General features: G+C 39.8%; 1 protein-coding gene across 4 annotated transcripts in view; it reads left to right on the plus strand.

Moving 5' to 3' along the window:
- LOC136430455 (actin remodeling regulator NHS-like) overlaps positions 1-25,649 on the plus strand; it is a 97,899-nt gene that overhangs the window by 56,721 nt on the left and 15,529 nt on the right. For 3 of the 4 annotated variants that reach the window (XM_066421141.1, XM_066421390.1, XM_066421310.1), the window contains exons 2-3: positions 7,580-7,845; positions 16,186-16,245. In XM_066421141.1, coding sequence (XP_066277238.1) covers positions 7,580-7,845; positions 16,186-16,245 — 326 coding nt within the window. The remainder of the gene's footprint in view (positions 1-7,579; positions 7,846-16,185; positions 16,246-25,649) is intronic. The other variant, XM_066421225.1, reaches the window with a different exon arrangement.

Genomic DNA, 25,649 nt, shown 5'->3' on the forward strand with positions numbered 1-25,649 from the left:
AGGGTCATCTGTGACTGTGTCTGTGATGTTTGGCATTGGTTCTTATCTAGAGAAACTGGGAGTATCTAACTTTTGAATGGTTGTTGATGAACCACAGAGCAAGTAACAGTTTCTTGGTGAACAGAAGTATGTTCAGTTTGCAACTTGTGTGCCTGGAAAAGGGGGAGGGGAGCAGTTTCCATCACTTAGGCTCAGAATGTGGAAACTAAGTGAGAAAAACAAACTTTTTTGCTAGGTAATCAATCAATTGGGATAGTGGAAATAGTTTCTGTGGCTCCTTTTAGCTTGCTTCCTTTTGAAGAAGAATTGAAAAGTCTTGTTGCCAACAGTTTCATGCTTGGTTAGTGTGGGACCAGTTATTTTGTTCCATTTAGGGTTAATAGCATAACAATAGGGCATTGTTATGTTCACGATTGGAGGCGTTAAGTGGGGGAGTCTCTATACAGTTGATAAATTTTAGAATAACAAAAGCAATGCTGGCTAACCCATTTTGCTGAGGGAAGGGAGAACTAATCTCTAAGCAGATGTTGGGCAGAAAACAGAACATTTTCTCTCCAAAAATCTGCTTGGATATTACAACAATAAACATTTGAACAATCAACAAACAATCAAATCATTTGAACAACTTCACAATTTTTCTGGAATCATTTTCAAGAAGTTGTTTTCTTTTACAATCTTTTCTATTTGTACAATCTCATAATTTGGCCTCTACAGACTGAAACAGCAGAGCAGAAAAGATCAGGAGGATTATCATCATTAATCTTTGTTATAAGCTGAATTTAATCTCCAGGCAGATTTTCTGGTGGCTTTTGATACTGGTTGGCCCTTTTGATACTGCCTTGCCACCTATAGATCTGCTTGGAGATAAGGGCCTCTTTACACCTACGACATTTTAGAGTCGTGCGATCATCGTCGTGGGCGACGTCGCCGGCGACGGTATTTTTTGGCCGTCTAAAGACGATCAAAACAATCGTGCGACGGCAATAAACGGGAAATCCTCGAATTGTCGTGCGACCACCTCGGACCCAGTCGCATGACGTTCAGCGGGGGGGCCTGTGGCTGTTTTTTCTCGTCTAAAGAAGAATCGTCGCCGGCGACGGAAGTGGGTGATATGCTAATAAGCCTACAGCGTGCTGTTTCCTGTCCGGGAAGGAAAGTTTCTATTGTTTTCTTTGTAAATATGCATGCAGTTAGCAATGGAAACATATTTTTCTCATCCGAAACCAGTTATTCCGGCGCGACGCCCTGCTACCAGTGGCTACTTCTCTAGTATGCCCCTATTCCTCGATCCCCGGGACATCCCCGGCGGCGGCCAGGAACTCGGGTTAGATCCCGTCCGTCTCTGTACCAGCCTCAATCTCTTTCTTTGTTGAGCACCGTTCTCAACGTCTCATCTGCAGGGCAACAGTTGTTGCAAAGTCAGTAAAAGCTTCATCTTTTGACGGAAACAAGCGGTTCCCCCGCCATTTTGAATTTGAGCGCAAGAGTTCACTTTGAGTCACACGCGCACATCAATGGAATTCTGCGCCGCGGGGGTCCCATGATATTTCCTGACCGTGTGTCTAAAGAAAACCGTCGCCTACGACGATGATCGTACGACCTTATAACATTGTAGGTCTAAAGTGCGCCTAAGCTACATTCAGTCTATCACCTTTTGCCATTCACACTGCTGTGTGAACACATGGTTTTGATAGGTGTATCATGATTTGTTAGAACAGGTGCTTTTGATAATCTTCTGAATGACACTATGCCTCGGACTTTCCTCTTTGAACTTGAAGGGAATTTATATTCGTTAGGGCTGTTTCAGGGAAAAGAATGTAGGGGCAAGAAGACAAGTAAAAGAAACATAGATGGAGCGTGATCTTTAAGTACTTTTACTGACACAAATTGTCACTTAATGATTATTGATTTGATGTTGATGTTTCTTTGTTTTGTTTATAAACACGATGACAGCTGATATATCATAATGGTGACTAATGACCAAAAGAATGTTTATTCTGTTGGGACCAAAACTCCCTATCAAACCAGGCTAGACAAAAGTCGCCCAAGTGTTAAGTAGGAAATGGAACACAGCTGCCGTGACCTTTGCTAACCTTGATGGGTACTGGTGTCCCAAGGCTGGGAGGATGAAGTTCTGTTTGAAAAGTCAAGTCTGGAGGTAATAGATCACATGTTTGTATTTATCACCATGTTGTAGGGTAGGGGTTTGATGGGTTCAACATGATTCCAGTTAGACTGGCACCCATTGGACATTATTTAGACTGGAGCTGGTAAAAAGGGTCTAGACGTTGTTTCTTCAGGTCTTCCTGAGAAAGCAGGCTCCTGGTAGGATCTGGGGTTGATCTTAACAAGTCGCTCAAGGTTTCAAATCTGTTTCAAGGAATAGAGCAAAAATCCTTTCCAAGTGGGGTTTAGACTGGTTTCCTGGAGGATTGAGGTCCAGTGTTCTGTAGCCAGGGGTGCAGGGTTCTAATCTCCGTCACCACTGAGCTCATGATAATGTCCATCCCTCCCTGCATGTGGCTGATCTTGTACCACAGATCACCCAACCTGATCTATTCTGACAGACGTCATCTCCCTATCCGCCATAGCCTCCTTCGCAGACTTTTTTGGGAACCGCTGATACACTGTTTTTACATGAGCCAAGGTAATTACAATTGGAGAGGCGATCCTCCCTCCGCGACATAACTCCCTTAGCCCGTGTCAAAATCGTGTATCAGCGCTCCCCCCCATAAATCGCTGCCGCTCCAAGAAGTCTATGAAGGAGGCTAATCCTCCAGTTCTTCTCCCTGGAAGCTATCAAACATATTCAAACTTCAAAGGTATATATTCACATGAAACATGAGGTTTAGATAAAAACCATGCCAGCAAACTTGAAAGACCATATACTCTTGGCTATTTTATAGTTTTGTAGCTTCCATATGTTGGAACGTAAAACTCCCAAAGCCACCAATTTATGTCTGCACATATTTGTGAAGCCTAGAGGTCATGAAGGAGACAATTTAAATGACTTTGATTCAGGCAGTCTGACATTCTGCTTTTTCTCATCAGCTGTCTGATCATTATGTGTTTTTCATTTGTTAAATGATTTGTTCAATGGATTGGTATTTATGCCTTGTTACAAAATGAGGGACATAGGAGCAGTAAATCACAATTACAGGATAGGACAGAGGAGTCAAAACAAACAGGTCATAATCCAGGGTATTACATTCAAGGACAGGAGATGCTGTAAATTGATTTATTTTTGCAAGGATTTAATTTTGCAGTAGGTCAGTGGAAAGTCTTTCAAACCAAAACACATACATTTCCATGGTAGAGAGGCGCCGCAAAAATAAAACGATTTGTCTTGACTGGAGATATTTCAAGATTTACAGTGTACCTTTGAAGGTCATACTCAATTGATGAAAGAGAGCAGGTTCTCCAATTACTTGTATATAGCTCTCCTAAATATCCTACAACTTATAACCCCATAGTTAACTTGGAACAGCCTTATCTGGAAGAAACATCAGCAGAAATGTAGTCCACCTGTCTGGAGTCTGCTCTGGATTTGAAATCAGTTTGTAAACAAACATTTCCAAGGGGTGGGAGGGGGCAGGGCCATCTTATATTTCAATCAAAACTGTTTCAAATTAATTGAGTTCTGGTCCAGCTGTAAATTTGTCCAGATGATTTAATTTCCAGGGGTTATCTGTAGTCCCAGAATACATGTTAAGGTTACATATTGTCAAGATTTAGTGAAAACATGCGTAGATATAGTTTTGCTCCTTTCTGTTTTAAAATTTGATCTGGTCAAACGTACAAAATTTATACCATATCTTGTCTGACTTGTCTCCTAGCAGTATACATCATTTTGTTTATAAAGATTGCCAGGAAGAAAATGTACTGTAATTGCAACCTAATACCAGTCATAGCAAGACTCCAATGCTTCCTCCAAATTGTTATATGAGTGTACATCAATACACTGTGCGACACACTGGAGACATAACGATGAAAAGAAATCCTTGTTCAGCCTTTTACAGCTCCCAGCCTTGTTATTCCAGTCTCTTAACATTCAATTACCCGTCTGTTACAAAGCCGTTACCTAGGAAACCGGCTAGATTTGCACGGTTAATTTGTGTGGGTTTCACGACCCTTCTGGCAATATATAGCAGAGGAAGCCGGGCTTGAATACGAAATGAGAACGTCAGGTGTGGCGGCACTCTCTTTCAATTTGAGGTGCTAATATCGGAGCCGCTAACTTGAGTGGGACAGCGCTCTGTGATACATGTAAGTTATTTATGGAGGCAAAGTGGTAGTGGTGCTAAACGTTATATAACACAAGTTTGAAAAGAAAGTTGAACTGAGGGTAAAGTATCAGCCTTTTGTTCTGCTTGAATTTTTTCCTGGTACTCTCTTCAACTAGTTAAGGTTGCAAAGAAATGGACCATGATTGATATAGATAAATAAGATTCTCTGGCTGGAAATTTGGATGTGGTTAATCAAGTCTGTGGGATATCACATTATACTATTATAGTGACCAGAGTCAAAATTGATGATAGATGTTGCATTTCCAGACAGAGAGCCACTGTGGTATCGATTTTTCCTTGCCTAAGTTCCAGGACAAATCTTACCAGAGAGCAGACAAGGTCATTTGCACAAGGTCATTGCCATATAGGTGCGACAAAGTCCTGGAAATTGATGTTCCAGAAACGCAATCCCTCACGTAATGCTGGATAAGGGATATTTTTTTCAAAGTATGCTGTCTTGGAACTTTGCCAGTTAATTTTAGCCTGGCTTTGGTAGTTAGTGCTCTGTGGCCAGGTTGGTAATAGTGGGGAGCACCCAGTCTAAGTCTCCGAAGTTGCTGCAATTACGTAGCCTGGTTGCCAGCCTTTTTAGCTTTATTCCGCTCTCTTGGTCGCTTTCTTAGCCTACAGAAGCGACCGAGAGAGCAGAGTAAGGCTAGAGAGACCCAGGCGTAAATCATATCACCTCGAACATAATTTGTACTGTTATAGTAACTTATACACTCATGTGTGCCTGCTGCAGACTTTAAACATGGAGAATGCCTCCTTTCCCATTCTGCCACAAAATGAAGTCCCTGTGAACTTAATTGGCTCTAGGTTCCATCTAGGAGGATGATAGGGGACCAATCGCAGATGGGCTTGATCTGGTGTGTTAAAGATAGAACATGACACAAGGTTAATGAGAAAACTTTGCTGGTAATTCAAAAGTCGGAGAACTTATTTCCACCTTATCCTATAAGACCGTCTTAGCTCTTTGATGCCTTCTAGAAACCAATAGGCAGTTGTAACCGATCAATTTGATGCTTGATTTGCCAGGTGATAATTAGTGTGATCAATCAACCCTTAATTGGAAGGAAAGCTGAGCTTACTTTGACTTCAAACAGGTAGAAAGTTAAGATTCTGTTTGAACCTGATACTGGGGGGGAAAGACGTCTTTTCCTGGCAAGCAGGAAGGAAACTGTTGATTAATCTTACTTTGGAAGGTGGGAATGTGGAACGCCATTAATTAGTATGGCTAGTAATCCATGTAATGTAATGCTGATAAATCTACTGGTGCATTGTGCTCTGAATCATGATATAGGTGTTTTGTAAAGTAATATATTCGGTGCTTCTTGGTGTACTGCCATTACATATTACTGCTTGAACATATATAAAGGTAAGAGCCTGGGTAGTCCCATAGCCTTTTTGAGTCCATAGGGGCAGTGGGTTATTATCCAAGTTGTGTCTAGGGCACAGTATTGTAAGGCAGAGCCCATCCCTCTCCTTCCACTGACTTCCCCCCCCCCCCAACCAAAGTCAGGTACCCATTTTTACACCTGGGTGGAGAGAGGAAAGTCGTGTTTAGTGCCTTTCCAAGAGCACAACATCGCTGGCATGTCAGGGGATTCGAACCCAGGACCTCTTGGTTCTGGGCCAAATACCCTAACCCTTACAAAACACGATGCCATGTCAACATACAGTATATGTTCATACATATTGGTCCAAGTCTTTATTTAGATGAACTTTTCAGACTTACATGGTACAGAAAATAGCATTACTCTTTTGAGCTACCATTATACAGCTGGACACTGCAACAACAACACCTGTCTGTAAAAACTGATGCTTATCTAAATGATTGATTACTTTAATGCTGACTCAAGAAATTGAAGAGGGGATATCACCAGAAGCCTTATAGTAAATCATTTGGACAGTGATTGAGGTTCATAGTTCTTTAATCAACACTTTGTTGTCCGCTTTTCTAGTTTCAAAGTTAGGAAATTGACTATGTGATTTGGCATTGCTTTGCGAGTGTTGGACTATGCTCAGCTGACTCTCAATAGAATTGAGTTACTGCAAAAGGCACTCAGTAGATCATATTTCAGTGCAGTTGAGACTGTTTTATAAATACTCTGGCAAGCCTTCTCCCTATCGTTTGTATGCTGATTCCGAACACGATTGATGAGGTTTGTCTTAAAATGCAAAAAATGTATTGAGAATCTGATATGTTTATGAAGACTTACAGTTTTCTGCTGCCAACTCATAACAAATCTTATCTTTCAGACATATACAAAGTGTATAACATGGTCCTGTGTTTGACATAACCAGTTGTAAAGTGTGATTCAGTAGGAAAGCTGTCTGTGATGTAGTGGCTGTCAAGTCATAACATTAGGCCCTACCAAGCCGAGAAGTTGTTCTACATTGTTTTTCTGTTGAGAGAGGTTGAGCTAGAAGGCACAAACTCAAAGCTTTGGCACAATGTGTAGTTGCTGTGGTTGTTTGAAGTACTTGGACTGAAATTTGATGTCCCTACTGTGGTTACCTTAATACACTTAATACACAAGTGATATTTTCTACATTACTAAGAAAATCAAGAAAGGTTAGAGGATTTTGTATAGACTTCCCGGGTCAGGTGAAAGGTAATAGCCCCAGCTCTTGTAAAGCTACGATTAAAGGCAAAGCAAGAGAGGCCATGGAGCACCTAATTTCATTGATGTGGCCCAAACCCTACACCTCAAGGCTGTATCCCGACAGCTGAGAAAGCCAAACAGTGAAAACCTCTCTGTGGGCCTGTAAAACAACCCCCAAACTCAGGGCCACTGCCTTTGTTTCCACCTGTTACACAGAAACACCAGCCAGGTCTGAGTTTCAACCGTAAGCTCTGCTTTCTCCTAGACATCCTGCACTAATTCCTTTTCGTGCTGGAACATGTGTTTTGTCTAGAGCCTTCAAGATGTTATTTTTGGCCAAGTCTGATCATTGTAAGTTGACATGTAACCTGCTATCAGCGCTTTCAACTTTGTTTCTTAAACTGACTGTCAGAAGATAAAGGGTTCTGCCAGTCTGATATTCAGCTATTCTTAGATACGGTGCCAGACTCATTCCGAATTCAGTCTGCGTGGAAAATAGTTACATGTACCGAGGAGGAATTCTTGGTGTTAGGTATTTGTGTTTGTTTGTGAGTTGATTGTTTAAAGGTTTTATCATCTTGCAGCTACTCTTGGATATCACTGACTTCAATTACCACTGAGCTCATATGTAATGGTGAAGAATGTGTTTATTAACTGTCTGACACTGTAACGTTTGTTGTTGTACAGCCCTCACAACGCTCGATGCGGTGGCCAAGCTGCACGAACACCACCACAACGACTACGTGGTCCAGACGGAGCTGTTCCAGCCGCCGACCAGGCCCGAGTGCGTGAAGACAATCCACGAAAATGCGCGAAAGAACCTTCGGGAGGTTCTGAGGACTTGTGACAAATATCGGAACGATGGGAGGCCGTCGTCTCGGCTGTATTCCACGGGACCGGTGTTTGCTGACCTCAAGCCAGCGGACAACTCAGATGACTGGGAAGAGTATAAGGTACCATTCGGCTCACTTTTCTGTCTGTTTCATTCTCATGTATGTACTAACAGTCCGTTTACAGATGCCATGTTGGGGTCATCAGAAACATTTTCTACCTTGCTTCATTTAGTTACCATTACTCACAATTGTGAACTGGTCTTCACCCCCCCATCTTAACATCAGTGTACCTCATGCTGCCATACATACATCATGTCAATTATAACTTTTGTGACAAATTAAACAAGTTATGTTCTACTAAGCTGGTGTCATTTTGAATTGGGAAGTTTTCGTCATCTTTCTGCAGCCAGCAGCCTGTATGTGTCAAACCGAACTTGTGTTGATCCTTAAGAACGATAAATTAAGATATATGGGCCATCAAAAGTATAGTGATTATTTTTCTATAAGTTGAAGTATAACACACGTAACATCTCAAGTTGCTTGGCACTTGTTGGGTATGTGCCAATGTAATGTCTTTGTAGACTTAAGGTGAACTAAAGGTGAAACTTACAGGATTGCTACCTTCATTGGTTCATGCAAGATGAAAGACAACTGGAAGACTTCTTGACAGAAAGAAAGAAAGGTTAGGGAAAATCAGAGGAATGCAGACTTCCCTGAAATCATTAAAGACCCCAGTAGTACTAAATAATGGCCAGACCCTACTGGTATAAATCCGGATATTAACGTAAACTATAGACATCAGTATGCTTCTAGCACCTGTACAGTTCACATAACTGGAGACCTGGCTGAGACAGTTTACCAAGTACAAGTAATTCTTCAAGTCATATTTGAAATCCAGAGACAACAGACAAGAAATTGAACTATGGCGACACATAAAGAAGTTAGCTTGAAGGACATCTAGCCTAGAAATAAAGTAATGATAACACTGGTTTGCGATTTAGTGTGAGACATTGGCTTGAAACTTTATGTGACAAAATGATGGACGCAACAGGCAGAGAAGCAGGGTATAATCCTCAAGGTGAGAGGCCAGTTCTGTCCAAGGAATATCTAAGAAAAGACCAGCCCTTCTCAAGGAATGGTTGATAAGAAGTGCTTTAGGTAGGACACAAGTGGAACCTTAATTGAGCACAAGAGAAATGGAGTCTTCAAGATGATTTGTGAGTTTGGAATACAGTGTGGGTGTAGTTCAGGACATTACAAGTTGATATATTGTTGGGAATAGATTCCTGAGTTCATAGCTGTATGTCTGTGTCTTATTAGAGGAGGGCTCTACTTAATCAGAGGCTTAGGGAAAAACCCAGTGTCCTCGAAGCCTTTGAAGATCAGGCATGAAATACTTCTGCAATTCTTGGACACTTGTGTAAAGATCAACTGTGATATTGGAAAGGCAGTTCCTTCAGTGTAAAACATGGCGATCTCTGGGAAAGTTGAAAGACATAGAGCGACAATGTTTTCTTAGGAGAACTCTCAAATTTTTCTTCTGGCAGAATCGCTCAGACTTCACATGATCATTACATTCACAGCTCAATGACACAGTTGTCCCCCATCACGCTCATGCTTTATGCAAATCGGAAAATCACTACGTCAATGTCGAATTCGATTTCCTCTTAAACAGCACTCATGCAGATTAGAGCTTCGCATGACTTCAGTAAAGTCCTCTAAGCAGATACTTAATCTTTGTCATCCCCCAGAGAAATTAACGACTGGGAGGGAAGGTTGGATTTACTAAATAGGCAATGCTCAAGGCCAGGGGTAATCAGTCTCCCAGCTTTAAGCCTTGTTAGCGGATTTTCCTGAAGCCCCAGGAAAGGACAGTGAAAAGCAGTTGCCACTTAACTGCCTTTCGGCCGTCAATTTGTATTACCGGCGAGAAATATCGCTTGCTTTGCCCCAGAGTTGTTGATGAATTAGCCGTGCCATTCCAGAAGGGTCTAGAGTCAGATTTTTATCGTGTTGTTAAACCAGATTTTTGAAAGCGACCTTATTTTAAGTGGATTGCGGAATCAGTGCAAGGAAAAGAAAGTGTTATGCAACAGTCTACTGTTGTGAATATATTATGTTGCGTTACATGTGCGTTGTGTGCACAGGTCACACCTGTATCCATCACTAGTGAAACTGCTTAAATGCACACGAAATTGTTGTGTGTTTTTGTGTTATCATTATGATCCCCCAAATTTGTGGTCTTTCTCTTATGGCTAGAAAATAGGTTTTCCCTTTAAAAGTCAACCTCTGCCAGCCCTTGGTCGATGCTATGACCCTGTGCAGAATCCCATTAGTACAGTACCAGCAGGTACATCTTCTAACATGAACTATGGCCCACAAGAACGGCCTATAGGGCCACAAAATCAATACCTTTCAATCTAGACGTCTTGTTTCCAAAGACGGGGAACCCCGGTTCACATTTTTTGGGAGGCCGGCTCAGTGATAATGCACTACGCTCATTCCCAGTCATGAAGAACATGGGAGCAGGACAGGTACCCAATAAGAGGACATAGACAAGGGACAGAACTTGTCGATGGCTGGGGTTAACAGAGCTTAAAATACCAATGTTTTTGTCTACATTTGAACAAGCCACGATTTCATGTGCACAAAAGCATATCTAGATTTGTAGTTTATCAAACTTAGGTTTAAACCCTTCTAGGAAGTCATACCTGTTAGTGGCTTTAAATGACATTTGGAGGACAAGTATTACACTCTAAAAAGCCTTCAACAGTAACTTGTGAAAGAATTTAAGTGGCTGTGCAGAAAACTCAACTTTCTTGAAATGCAAATCAGCTCTGAGAACTGAGTCATTTTTGAGTCTTGACTAACACGAAGGATTAAAGATTTGTGTAACCTACAGTTGAAAGACATGGCAGTGAGTTTAAACCAATCTCTGAAGGGAAAATTGCTGAAATGTATGTAATTACTTAAGTGCAGCACTCAATGATCTTGGGTCTTAAGGCCTAGAGGGGTGTTGTACTTGCCATCTGCTGTATGGAATATCAATAATAGTGTCAGCTCAAACATTGAACCAAGACATGTAAATCCAGTTCTTAGATCCTTGGATCAATACTCCTATACCACAATATACTTCTATTCCCTGTAGATGTGCATGTTATATTAGCTTTGTTATTATCATAAGAGTGGAACATGAAACGTGCATGCCTCCAGCATACTAAGATGCAGACTTTCACACCTTTTGGCTCGTAATGTACAATTAGAACCTGAAAATAGGTTAGCCTTAAGAGTGTAACCAACGTTTGATTGAACTTTGAATCTGTAACGTAATTACATTATACGTCAGCAGGGAAAGGCTTTACTCGATTGTGTGTTGGAGTGTGATGTATCAATGTTTGCTAAAAATACATTTTCTAGATGGAATAAGATATTTCTGGTTTGGGAGAGTGACACATGGGGTGCTGTGAAAAATTAGAAACTAGCAAGCATGCATGAGCTGTGAATTATTAAAATGGAAAGATTGCTGAGATAAAGGCCTCATGGCTTATTGTGTGATTGTTGGTAGAGCCATAAGAATGAAGAAAAGATAAGGTTGCTGAAGAGCAATGAATATGATATCCTAGGTATACATACAGACTAGTCACTCTGTAATTGCGATGAGGCCTTCATGGGGAAGGAAGCAAAATCACCTGGCAAAAGACTGAAGAGTTAACCCCAAAGCTGTGCCCTGTTGAACATTAGATGTACTTGATCATAGAATAGATGAAAGCTTCCTCAACCCTGTAGTAAGGTTTGTGGTATGGTATATGCCTGTGGCAACCCAGTTGTTGTACCCATTCAATACAAGTCTTTTAGGACTTTAGGCTGCATACATGTATTTTTGATGGTTATAAATAGGGAAATTGTTTTAACCTCTGTCTATGTTGATGATATAGCAAGAAAGCTTCATACCTTTAGGGGTTTTAGTTTAGCTTAATCACTAAATGTCTCAAATTCTGCATATCTTTGTGATGTAAATGATGATTCTACTATCATTTAATGCTCCCTAAATAACCTTAATATTCACTTCAGCAAAATCTTACAGCACATTTATATATTCTACTTTCATATCTTGATTTTAGTCATTCGCTTATGCACTGCTTTTAGAACACAGGAAATGAAAAATAAGCTCAAATGTGCCATTTCCACCAAGTTTTACTACCAATGATGTTTGTTACGATACCTCGGAGACAAGTGAATGTCTGATTGCATCTTAGAATGATATAAACCTTAACGGCCTGTATCCTCAAGATGCCTGGATCACCCATTTGATCTTAACCCTCAAACCACCGTATGGGGTCAAAACTGACCCCAAGCTCATATCAACATGTGCCATTTTGACATTTCGAGTCGAAAACAAAATTCCTTCTATGAGTTTGTTTGTATATATGTCTTATAACTTCTCACAAGTTTTTACCGAGATTGGCTCATTGTTGATTAAGTTATCCTAGAAAGTTTACGCATGGTCCAGTGGGGTCAAAATTGACCCCAGCAAAATCTGCACTCATATTCCCTATTGTTTGATACTTGTCATCTAGTAACATTTATGATAAGGGTTATTATGATCATAGTTACAAAATATAATTTCGTAGAAACTTGAAAAAAAATTTTTTTCTAAATGAACGTAAAAATTGATGACGTTGCGACGTATAATAACGTCATTTATGTGATTTTATTGACGAAAACCTACAAATTGGGTATTTCCGTATAATTCAAAGGTACACGATAAAACTTAGATAGAAATTATGTATGATAAATCATAATATATCCAAAGACGTTATTTGTAGATGGCAACATGAACGACGTCAAAATGACCTCATAAGAATTATATTCATATCAAGTTACACTAGGGAAATCCGCCATCTTGGTTCCGCCATCTTGAATTATTTTGAATGCATTTTTTCATCATAAAACCTAATAACACAATAAAAATGGACAAAAACGTTTATATTAAGATTGTTTCTGTTTGGATAAACATGGTAGTGATGAAATTTGAGGTTGAAATAGCCGGTTATAGCTAATCTAATTATATCGTCCGCCATCTTAGATTTTGACCGATGACGTAATCAAATATGCATAAATTATGAATATTAAGTCATAAAAATAATAGTGAATTAAATTGGTTGGTATTGATGTAAGAAATAAGTGCAGTTTAAAAAGACAGCCCTAGAATTACATTGTAAAATCCAAAAGTAGCGACTTTTTCCAAATATGGCTCTAAGAAACCGGTTGCCATAGCAACATGAAAACATTGATAAGATATTTCATTAGATGAAAATTGTTGCCAACGAAATTTTAGCAAAGGTGACCAAGTTTGGTTGTTCTAGCGTAATCCATTCAGATGCTATATGACATCAAGTGTTGGCGCAGGCCTCAAAAGAGCCCGCCTGTCTGAATAGCGTTAGTTGCAAAAGACGATGTTCCCTATTTTTGCATAAATTATGATAATGAGCGAAAATTATTCACACCTAATCATGTCAAACTGTCCCTTATAGATTACTTAAACTATACATATATACAAACCACAAAAATAGTCACCAATAAAGCTATATTTGTAGAAAACATTGTGGGGTCAGTTTTGACCCCATACGGTAAGATTAGTCGTAAAAAAGCTACGGTGGTTTGAGGGTTAAAGGATAAAGGTGAAGTATTACCTGGAATAGCTTTAGGCCATTCCATTGTAAAATCATGGGTGGTTGGGATGGAGGGGAGGGAGTGGTTAGCTCCGTTTGTTCCTTTGATTACTTTCCTGCAGAATAGTCCGGCACTGGTTGATACAGAAATCATTGGCATTTGCATATTCACCTAAGATATAGGCAAAAGCTCTGATTGGCTCTGAGTCACATGGTTCTCGTAAGGGGTTCTAACAGGCATTTGCAAATTCAACTTACATCACACTGCTTTAGAGAAATATTTGATTCCCAAAATAATCCAGAACTTAAGTTTTTTAAAATAGAGAGTGGGGCTTGAATATTCTGGGTGGAAGTGATCATTAGAGCAGACTGGAGCTCGAATGGATTCCGAGGATGGATTCCAGGCTACTGTAAAAAGGCATGTAAACAAAGAGGCTATTACTGATTACCGAAGTGTTTTTGATGATGCAGCAAAGATGCTGTCTCTGCAAAATGCTCCTGCCATTACCTATCTCCACTTAAACTAGGTCAGCAGGAGATTACCCCTTCAATCATGCTCAATCAGAAGGGAAGACTGATTAAACTTGCTGCCCTAGGTGATCCCCCGTTAAACTTGTTGCCCTGGGTGATCCCTGGTTGTTAAGGGGTCTTTGATTTCTATCAGCCGTTAAGCTATCTAGAGCATGGAGGGGGCACATAAGGGAGAAAAGAAAAGTCCTATGGGTCCTTGGGGAGCCGTCCAGGCATTACTTATTGAACTTTGTGACTATGATTAACAGGTGGAGGGGTCTCATACCAGGGGGTTCCTTAAGTTTAGAAATGCTTGAAGAGCAATTTTATACATCCTTGGCAATACCAGGCCTGATCCAGAGCTACCCGTGTCCATGTCTATAGTGGTCAGAAATGATGTACAAATGTAAATGCTTTCGAATTTACAGTAAAAGTTTAAGAATTTTAACATTCTTTTCATGTCTACACCCTTCATATTTTGACAACAAAGATGACTGATTAGAAAATGGTTGTCCAATCTTCACAAAGAAAGATTTTTTGGATGGCACCCCCCCCCTAAACTTTGTGAGAATGGTATAACCTACAGAAAAGTGTTCCGATTTTTAAGGCAGATCTCATTATCTTGTACTGTACCTGTAACTTTGGATGTTTCAAATATCAAGTTCATATTACAAACCCTCGGCTTGTAGGGACAATTTCCCAAGTTCACTCTTCAGAACAGATTGGTGATTTTTCTAAGCTATGAATGATGAATTACATTGCCGAGACATACAGACTCTTCCTACACATGAAAAATTATGTTATAAACAGAAAATCAAATTGTCGATGGTACCTAACCCACCAGTGCCTCCTTTCCATCAAACTATTCCATAGGTAGGAATGGTTGGTGGACAGAATATGACCCCGGACAAGGACACAGTAGTTGGAAACACCGCCAAGGCTTCATACCAGATAATACCCTTGTGAAAAGTAATGACTGATACTAGCAGTACTCAGCAAAACGAGTCACGCATCTTTGATACATTATCTAGAGTGTGTTGTACAGTGAGAGCACGTCTATCGATCCACGGTGTCTTATGAGTGAACCCTTTCAATTTGCAGTAAAACTGATAACAGGCAGAGACTTGGTCCATCTTTAACGTCTTTTGTTTTTACAATCCTAGGCTGCAGTGTAGCAAGAAGAGTATGGAAATGTAATGAAAGCTATAAATCGTATTCCGAGCCTTGCGAATGGCTCTTAGCCCAGTCTTTATTGTTCTGAGAATAGGTAATACGTTTGTGTTGAATTATTGCACCTTTTGCTAGCTGTCATGAAAGTAGAGGAGGATAAACTGATTAAGACTATGAACATCCTTGGAAGATGATATTACATTCCATCACTATAAATAATATATATAGACTGTATTATTGGATGGCATTATTCACACCTTTGGAGGCGAATCTGATTACTAACAGTAATTTCCTGCAAGGATGGGAATATTACACGGCCTTCAAGGTTGTAAATAAGAAGGTGGTCTCTATTTTTAAGTGCAAGGTTGTTACTGTTTGGAAACCAAACACTTAAGTGTTATCACTTCCAATTTACTTAATAACTTGCATTGTTTGTACTCCTAGGTGTTCATTATCCCCAATAAAGTTAACTTCCTCTGAAAGATCTTAGTGCAATGCAGAATATTATCTTGTGTTGGAGGTGGTTGTGAAATGAATATGTGCTGGTTATTGCTTCAGCCATCTCGCTGCTTTAGAGAAGGATATTGTTTCCAATGTAGGACTGCTAAAGGGCATCAGGGAAGTTTGATAAGGGGAAGCCAAGGAAATTACATGTATTTGAGCTACACTACTTAATCATCATCATCATCTTCTGGTCATGATGTGTTCACTACTTCATACGCAGCTCATATTCATTATGTACTTACATTGTATAGTCCAGAAAGGCTTTTCGTTTACTTGTCCCTATGTTTATTTCAGTCTTGTCTTGTAACTGAGTAACTATGGTAACAGCATATTTACAAGTAGTCATGGAAACCCACTACTGGTTAATGAACCGTTTTGTTTCAATTCAACAATTCAACAAAAAATACATCAACTGACACAACATGGGTCCATACCATCTCTCAACAGTTCATGAGACCAAATAACATCATGCCAACAATTTAATTTTTTTTGTCATTGTTTGATTTTTTGTGACTGTGCATGGTCTTTCATCTTCAATGCAAAAGTTTTGACATGTATGCCTTCTGTTTTGATATTATAAAAACACCAATTACTGTGCTTCCAGGACTCAACGGATGCAGGAGATGAGTCAAGCATGGATTCCAGAGCCTCGTACATAAAACAGGTTAATATTTACGTTGTCCCTTAGTCTTAGTGTGGTGGTGGTCGGTGTGAAAAATAGGGAGGTGGCATTCTTGTCATATCTGTAGTGTTTGGTAGGACTGTTGTAGACTACATGTACTTTTCTTCATTACCCATTTTTTTGTTCCAAACCATTCTGTTCTTGTCATGCTTTTAGTAGAACCACCACTCCTCTTCCAGTGTAGTGAAAACTGAATGGAAACTTCATTCCATGTAAAAAAGAAGCCATCGTCACCAATATTTTGAAGCTTTATTTCACCTTCTGATTGTGTTTCTTTATTCGTATCTGTATTTGTCATCTGGTACGTCAACCATTGTGTTTAAGTTCACCTTGTACGAAAGCTTCACAGCCACCCAATGACAGTTGTGTATCGCAGAGGGAAGGGTATTATATACTTGCCTTGTGATCCTTCTGCACACGCCTGGGCCTCCGAACTTGACCTTTCTATGAATGTCAGTACCATAGCTTATTAAACATTGATGTAGCACATGACAGACAACTTCAACGTGAGCTGAGATTTTAAAGAAGAGCATTCAGTGATGACAGCCAAATCTCTTCTAAAAAGTAGACCATAGACAAGATTACAATGTATAGAAATGAAGTAAACTACTACTAGTACTAGCATTATATGGTGGTTCATTATAGGCCAACGTCTGCACTGTGTATTATTATAAGGCCAATGAGTGTTCCCTAAATGCCCTTGGGTACCTAGGTAGGTCAAGTTCAGGTGACAAGGTTGTGGGAAGTGGGAAATTGACCAGATTTGCCGGCCAGCTAATGGGTGCCATGGTGATGGGTTGCCATGGTGATGTAAGATGAAGGATGACCCTGGGATGATGTGCTTCTGCAGCCCTGCCATCTAGACAGGGATAATGGGTTAACGGCAAAGCAGGGATGAACTGCCGTAATAATGAATTCCCTCTTCCGCCATTAGTCTGTCTGTTGCTACCAGACATGGTTACAATAATAATTTGCCTGTCCTGGGAGATTTATAGTCGAGAGTACTATTTCAGGAAACATCTATTAGTAGAAATTTAGAAAAAAGAGCGTCCCTAGATCTGGTGCCCATTTTGAAAATTTATCCAAGTAAAATATTTCCGAGTTGTGTGAGGCTCCCTATTTCGAGTCTTTTCATCACTTTAAGAGGGCAGAAACCTAGAGCACTTTACACCGACTGTCGAATGATTTGATGTGGTGGGATGTCAAAGTATTGAAGGTCAAGGTCGTTTGCAAATATATCTTGGGTTGCCTGGACTTAAAAAGAAAATATACCATTTGAAAGACCTACAAATTGAGGCTTAAAAGAAAAATCCTTATATCTACCGCACTTGGAGACTCTAAGCCCATTACCTGATTTACCACGGATGCAGGTTTCACCTCACTGGCTCTGATGAAAGAAGAAGACCATAAATACCCTCCACAAGGCAATGGACAGCTTATGGCTAGTCACGGCACATTTCTGCGAGATTGGCTGCAAATATCGCATCATGCATGGCTGCCGATCTATTGTCATCTCGCTCTTTTATGACAGAACAACAAAAGGTCATGAACCCTGGGAGAGTAGCTCTGCTCATTTTATGGCCAGCAGACTCCTAAGCAGTATAAACTCCTAACAGTTTTAGGTATTGACATGGTAGCTTAGTAATTCTATGATGTTAGATACACTCTACAAAATATAGTTTATTCCCTGGAAAAGTGTTGGTAGCAGTTTAACAGTAAGTGCCCAATTCATATTTGTACCTTTGTGGTTTTGAAAGGCGTGAAGTTGAAAGATCCTAACCATTTAACCTAAACTGATGTCTTGAACGAGATTTCCATCTCTTGAGTCTACTATTGGTATTCTTGAACACTTCCAAGACACACATGCTTTGTGAAGTCCATGGGTAATCCTGTTTCGTGGTGAATGGCTGGCCCTGAGGCTTTTCCTGTCAACGTGAGTTTAAAGAAACCGTCTTTTGTGGTATGATGGTGGCTTAAAGTGACTGAATACTCAGCCTCCTTTCTTGCTGATGTTTGCTGAAAGTTTCAGTGAAACTAATGAAAAGTGGATGTGGATCCAATAGAAGGGAGAAAGCTGAGATGGTCGGGTAGTCAAGAGGAATATGGTTTGAATCCATGGTGTACTGTTGGATGGAAATGAACTGAAGTGATGTGACATCTGCTGTGGGATCAGTGCACCGGTCTTACAAAATCCCTCGATGTGAAGGAAAACCTGTTATGATTGTGGAAAGGAGCACGAATGCTTGAAGGGGGTCACGAAGCAGACCAATTTTGCCCGTTGCTGGCACTGAGCTTTGGTTTATTCAATTCTGGCTGAAATCTAGGCTTGGAACAAGTCTTAAGGCTATTCCATTGAAGCTGGGGGTGGTGATGTATAGGTGTTTCGAAGAACATTGTGGGCGAAAAGTAATGGATGAACAAAATATACCAAATCATGACAAAAGTGGTGGTCCTAAAAACTTTTTTTATATGGGAAAACCTCTTTGTTCGATGCTACCAATATTCTACATGAGTAGGTTGGATCTGATTTATTATTCTGTACATCAGCTTCAGAGTATTGAGTTGACCTATTTATTAAAATCGTTATAACGTAACGTCAATATATAGCCCCAAGCTGTGTCCACTAAGCTGCTGGCTTTGGAGTAAGAGTAGTGAAAGCAGTACCGGAGATGCTACTTGGTAAAAAGTCATGTGACAATAGAAATCTGTTCAGACAGTGTGTGAAAGTTATGCATACAGAACAGGTGGTCCAATATAAATGATTGTAGATCAGAACAGAGATTGATAGACAACACTTGAAATCTGTGACCTGTGTCTTTTAATGGTTAACACATGACTTAAGGGATTTCTCTCGAAGGTTTGATAGTTAGGTGTAATAATTCCAAAATGTCTGGATCAAAGTAAGTTTTTCATATTTTACAGCAGATGTCTTTGAAAATATGAGCAAACACCTGGCTTTAAAAGTTTTATGATTATGGCAGCACTGCACTGTCATTACATTCTATATGAAGAGACCAATGGAGGGTACAAAAAGTATGTGACAATCGAAAAATATTTGAAACTGGTAAGAATTGATTTTGTAAGGAGAAAGCTTAAATTTGACTTGTGATTCAAGTTAGATATTAATATGATGTTTGATAAATCTGATCTGTAATGTTTCTCACAGTTCATTTTGTTACTAGGATTTTCTGCCTTTCATGGCAACATAAGACATGATATCATAAAGGGTCATCTAAAAACAAAAAGCACAGCATTGTCTTTTGAACAACGTTATCAGCCCCACGTGGTGGTAATCCTGTCTGTGAAGTTTGATTTGAAAAAGAAAGGCATCGGTTTCCATAGTAACCATTAAAATAAAGGAGAGCATCGCCCTGGCAACAATGGTTTTGCAGAGGAAGAGGCCGTGTGATATGGAGGCTGACGCAATTTTTCACGGTGCTTGGTTCTCACTGGTCCTTTCACAGGTTTGTAGGCACCCAGAAATCATTGTGGCAGAACTTTTGTCATGGAAAAGTGCGCAGAGCTGGGTCAAGGTTTGGAGAAAAGGAGGCTACCCGAGGACAAAGGAACAGAACAATGCCATCTTCTGGTAGGTGCAGGTCAGGCGAATACCAGGTCTGCCTGTCTGGAGCTCTGCAGATATCTCAGCCCTTTCGTAGACTTTCTGCTCAACACCGGATCCCTCCGATGTGGCAAGTACACAGGATGAAAACTGATAGAAAAGGACGGTATCGTGTCATTGCTGTCTGCCGAGCGCTGCGTAGCTGGTTTTGGGAACACCACGATGTGTTGGGACAGTTCTTAGAGGCCAGGTTTGGGGTGGGTTTAGGTTTGTTTCACTGTCATAGTAGGATATAAAGATTTCTAGTTTCATTTTTTGAAGCGTAAGTGGTTTGGTTTAAGACTAGAGTATATGTTGCATGAACAAAGGACATTGCAGATTGGCAAGTAATGTTTGCATGCCATTTGTAGATAATGGAGAAATTGGGCTTCGTTCAGTGTCATTTTGTCAATATGAGAAAACCTAAAATTGCAAGGACGTCAAGTTGTACCGTCTCTTCAAAATGCTTGTTTTCAAGGTTCTCTGAACACAAAAGGTACAAAATGATTCATACATAATTCATGCCCTTTCTGTGATAAAGTTTACTACAGTGTCAAAAGCAGTTATTACTGCAGCTGTTTAGGTCAACCTACAAGTCATCCATCCAGTCAAGGCAACAGCCTGTTGCAATATAACACTTTGAATAATTGATAGCCTAGTTGGCTTTCTGCCATGATACATTTTTTTCTAGCACAGGCCTAGGTGTAAACATAAAAACTTACATGGCAGTATGAAAGTAGATGGTTAAAAAAGAAGCAACCAACTGTATGATCTTCAAAGGTCAGTCTTCGAAATGACCTTAGGTACTTTTATTGTTAATGCAGCCTCCGCAGTGACCGCCGGCTCAATGCTTTTCGGTTGCTAACCAAAGATAGCAAGCGAAAAGCATTGAGCTGGCGGTCACTATGGAGGATGGTACTCAGGCTATTGTTAATGCCCCCCACCCCAGCATTGTCAAATTTGCTTTTCTCTGGATAAAAATCTTTAAGAATAGTACTTTGCTAAGTTGTCATCAAAACTTACCTTCAATTTTGTCATTATTCTAACCACAACTTGCATAGAAGAAACACGTCTGTAAAAACATGTTAACAAGAACATGTTACCTTCAGATGTTCCCACCTGTCTGACTAGGCTAACTTGAAATATTATGCAAGATCTCGAGCCATATGATGCATAATTCACAACTCTAAATGTCAAACTTAAGAAGGCTATTATTATTCAAGAAGACAACGTTACCTTTGGTACCTGTAGTCCATCAATGAGGTGTTTTCTGACACGTAAAATCGGCCCATAACTTTGATGATGTGTGATGTAGATTTGCCCTTTGATAAAGCAACACGAACGACAGGAGTTAGCGCCAGCTATAACTTATAAAGCTCTTATCTTGTAAAACGTTTAGTGCAGTAGTGTAGAAGCACCATTATCAAACTTGAATTTGGAAGAAGAAACCTGAACTTGCTACATAGTGCTTCTTTGTTCTCATGCCAGTACTTTGTTCACAGGTGTTGCTTCTGAAAATGTTCCAGAGGCCATATCATATGTATAACAGAAGTAATGGAAAATGATGCCATGAAGTAAAGTGTTTTAGTCTTTGCTCCACTCCCTGTGCTGTGACTAGACTTCAGAAGCAGGCTGTGAAAGCCTCTGCACTGCCAGCAGTAAGTGCCAAACATGTCCAGAAGCAGTGTTAGCATGACAGGCAGGCAGTAACGATAGCACCAATACCGACATTTTATCTCTTTACAACTTGGAAGCACATCTATGAACCTCTGTGGAACAGTTAATTCTAACTGATGATGGCCGACTTTTACACCGTTTATCACACCTGTTACTGCAGAGAAGATATAAGCTGCAGTAAAACTTTCCAAATGCCCGACCGTTTGCCTTTGAAAGTTTACGAGGGAAGAACTTTTAGATTGTACTCGATCTGCTATTGCCCTTGATTGTGGAGCTTGGCACATTAACTATCTGTCTGAAGTATACTTTCCATGTGTCATGACTTCTCTAATTGCATGACTTTCGGCTCCAATTCAGTAACTGTTCGAAAATTGTAGAGCAAGCCATCGCTTGTAGATAAATGGATTCATGCGGTGTGACGTTTGGGAGACACACATGTTGAACATAGGTATCAGTTGTTCCATGGATTATGCTATGAAGGCAAGATCAAGATTAGTTGACAAATCCATTTACATGGGTAAAGACAGCCCCTTCCCCTTCCTGTAGGCCATGATAAGTGTTTAGTGACATAGGCCTTCTATAGCTATGCTGGACCTCTCACTTATGCGACTTATGTGACCAGGGATCTTCAAGTGTATGTGTCAAATTTTCAAGAGGGGACATTCTTGACTCTTGGGTACTCTTCGTTTCAACCTCCTAAGTATTCATATTTGCAGAATGTTTGGAAAGATATTGCGATAAGATTGATCAAAATTTTCTGCCAAATTGAAGATAAGTTAGTGTCAGGATTCCCTCATTATCGTAGCTGTTAGCAGATCTGTTGGTTTCACTTGACATCTCTCATCAGAGTATTTGACCTCGTGTCTGTTATTCAGTTTAGGCACGCAAAACTTGCAACTCAACTCCCACCCTCGCCCTCTCTCTCCCTACCAGGCCTCCCTTCTATCCCGCTAAGGTGTTCCCTTGTCCATAAGACGACAGAAGACGTTAGAAATACTGTTCTTATTTGGACTTTTACAAAGGCAGCGCAGTGCCAGGGGTAATGTTTTGAATGTTGAGGCACAAGTGTTTCCATGGCACCTGTTCACAGCTGTCATCAGATAACCAGACTAACCAAATGTGTTCCCAGTGGACCCCACTGTTAGGGTGGCGGGTGCCATAAATGGTCGGACATTTGCTGTTTTTCCTCCCTCCCATGGAATCATGCCTCTGATTTTGTACCACCTTCTGGTAAGATTTGTGATATCCGCGAAATTTCGCTGGTTTTTAAAGCGGGGTTCCTTTGTGTGGGTGTGCAGTTGAGAGTTGGTGCATGTTTGTGTGTGCCTGTATTCACATAGAACTTAGAAGGTAATATCAGAGTGTGTGCACGATGGTGTTTATCGCAGTGCGATCAGTTGAAGGCGTAGTGACTCCTATGTTGTATCATACACAGGTGAGTTTATCAGAATTTTCATTGAAATGATTCTAGAAAGATTTGCTGTTTTCTAGCTCCACTAAATGCTTGTTGTGATGACCAAGTTCAAAAATGTTACAAATATCTTGGTAATTGATAAAGATGTGTGGATGGGACGTGTAAAAATGTTGTTGCAATATTTTTATCTGTGAACAGATTTGATCATTACTTTTGTTTGTCAGCTTTGTCTGTTGGTAGCATTTTTTTCCAACTGCAAATTTTACTTTTTTTTAGTCCTCCCTGGTCCATCCCTTCTCATATCATATTCCAGTCAACTGTTATGTTATGATATGAAAGACGTAAACTTTGATTTTATTGCCAACAGCATAAAGTTATATAGAGTGCTATAAACCAATAAGTATGTTGAATATTTGTTGATTGAAATGTCTAAGAAGATTGGAATGTTCCAAATCAAGACATCAATGTGTGCAATAATGCTGTTCCTTAATCTTGTCTAAAATCTCAGTATTCCATCCATTTTCACATCAAATCCAGGAGATCATTTATAAATCTAAATGGCCTGGATATGAACTGGCACAAGTAAAGATGATTTAATGTCAGAGTGCATGTGATGTATCTCCATCTATTTCTAATAACCCCTTTTATGTGGAGAATTAGACATAATTTACTCCACCATGTGCCCATCCTCCCTTTGGAGATTAGCCAAGTTTTATGTTGCCTGGTGAATTGCGAATATGAAGGTCACTTCTGATAAAGTGCTACTGAAGAGGGGCTTTATTGATCTTTTTGAATGGCATATAAAGTTTTCTGTCACATAATAGAAGATTGATTCAAACGTGAGGAAATTTATGATTAAAAACTTAAGAGGCAAATGATTTTCTTGCTACAGTTTGGCTTTATATAAGCTTTTCAAATGTTTTGCAGAAATTCGTTCGTATGACACACAAGAAAACTTTTAAAGGACATTTTGTAATTTACAATACAGTCTTAAGAAATGGATTGACCTATTACTGATTGTATTGTACAAGTAGAGTATAGCTTGACCCAGAATTGATTGCGTCGGTATCGTTAAGTAGCTTCAAAATAGGATTTGGTAAATTGGGTTTTCTGGCTATTAATGTTTGAGCCCATAAAAGTAGATTGCTACATGCCGATAGCCTTATATGTACATAGATACAATACAGTACACATTCTTGCAACTTGCAAGAATACAGTAAATCTAGCATCACGTTTGCTACGTCAGAGTAGTTGCAACAGGTCTGAAACCTGAGTGTGATTGTGCCTGAAAACATCATAGATTTACATGTGTGTAGAATAGGTACTGTTTCATTTATATCATGTGCTTTGACCCTTACTAAAACCTTTATTTCAGCTTGAGCTGTAATGGTTTTACAATAGGGGTAATTAATTGCTTAATGGATTAGTCAATCTGTTTGTACTAAATCTGGACTCCAGTTGAGTGGTTATCAGCAATTGATTGGCTAAGTGATCAATATTGTATGTTATCGTCACCCATTTTACCATGAAACGTCCATTTTATCCAAGCCACATCTAAATGATGTAATCTCTTGGAAGAACAGGATTGTTCCATTTCAGAGCTGAGGGTGGGGGTTGTGATAAAGTCATAGGATATGCTTATATCTTACTCAGTTAGGTATCTTAAGCATTGATATTGGCATGAATTGAAATGGCATGTATTAGATGTTTAAAAGTTAAAACAGATCGATTGCCAGGATGCAGGGTAATATGGCAATTCCTTCTAGTTTCTCCTGTGAAAATTGGTCCAGATATGGCGAACATTTCGCCGAAGAAGCTTACCACTAAACTGGTTTTAAAAAGTCCAAAACTTTCAATAATGTCTTTTGTGGCTGGCTTGCTCCTATGACAAATCGTTAACCCCATTTTACCACTGGTGTGATGTATTTGCTATCCAGGAATATGTCTGATTGAACCTTAGCTTATCCCAATCTTCACACTCCCCCAGAAAGGTGCTGCAATTATTGATTTTCCCCAGATTGATAGTTCTTGGTTATGGCCACTTTGCCACCCAACCTGTAAAACTTACAGGATCATGAGGCTCTCAATCCTGGGGGAGGGTGATCTCTATCACTATGTACATGCAATCTTCAAGGAGGAAGAAATAAGATGTTGCACCCAGAAGGGTATAAAACTAATGTATCGTACCATACATGTAGGTTCTGTTTTATTCCAGTTCACTGGATTAGTATCATGTGGAAAGCATACATGTTGCATCTTTTCTACCTGTTCTCTTTGATGTACCAGTCCCCTCCATGTATATTCTACTGTTGTAAAGTATACGCCTACTTTGGGGAATACAAGTGCAAGATTGCTCTTGCTGCTGTAGGAAATAATTGCAGTTTTGATTGGGGTCCCAAGGGGGTGCCACTGCAATGTTTTACAGGCTTCACATGAACTTGATAGCTCTGATACCCAAGGACATTCAGATCATTCCACTCCAGTAGATGAAAGTTCCCCTTTTAGTTTTACTACTTAAGATTCTACAAAGTATAGAATCAGATAAACCTCTTGTATCAAGATGTTTGCATTTGGAAATTTTCATCTTGCTAGAATTATGAATTCAGTTCAGTTATGAATAATTATGAATAAATAAAAAACTAGCGAAGGTAATAATGTTAATGATAACAGCTTTTTATTCAGAATCTGCAGGTT

This window comes from Branchiostoma lanceolatum, chromosome 1, assembly GCF_035083965.1.
Source record: "Branchiostoma lanceolatum isolate klBraLanc5 chromosome 1, klBraLanc5.hap2, whole genome shotgun sequence".
Classification (NCBI taxonomy): domain Eukaryota; kingdom Metazoa; phylum Chordata; class Leptocardii; order Amphioxiformes; family Branchiostomatidae; genus Branchiostoma; species Branchiostoma lanceolatum.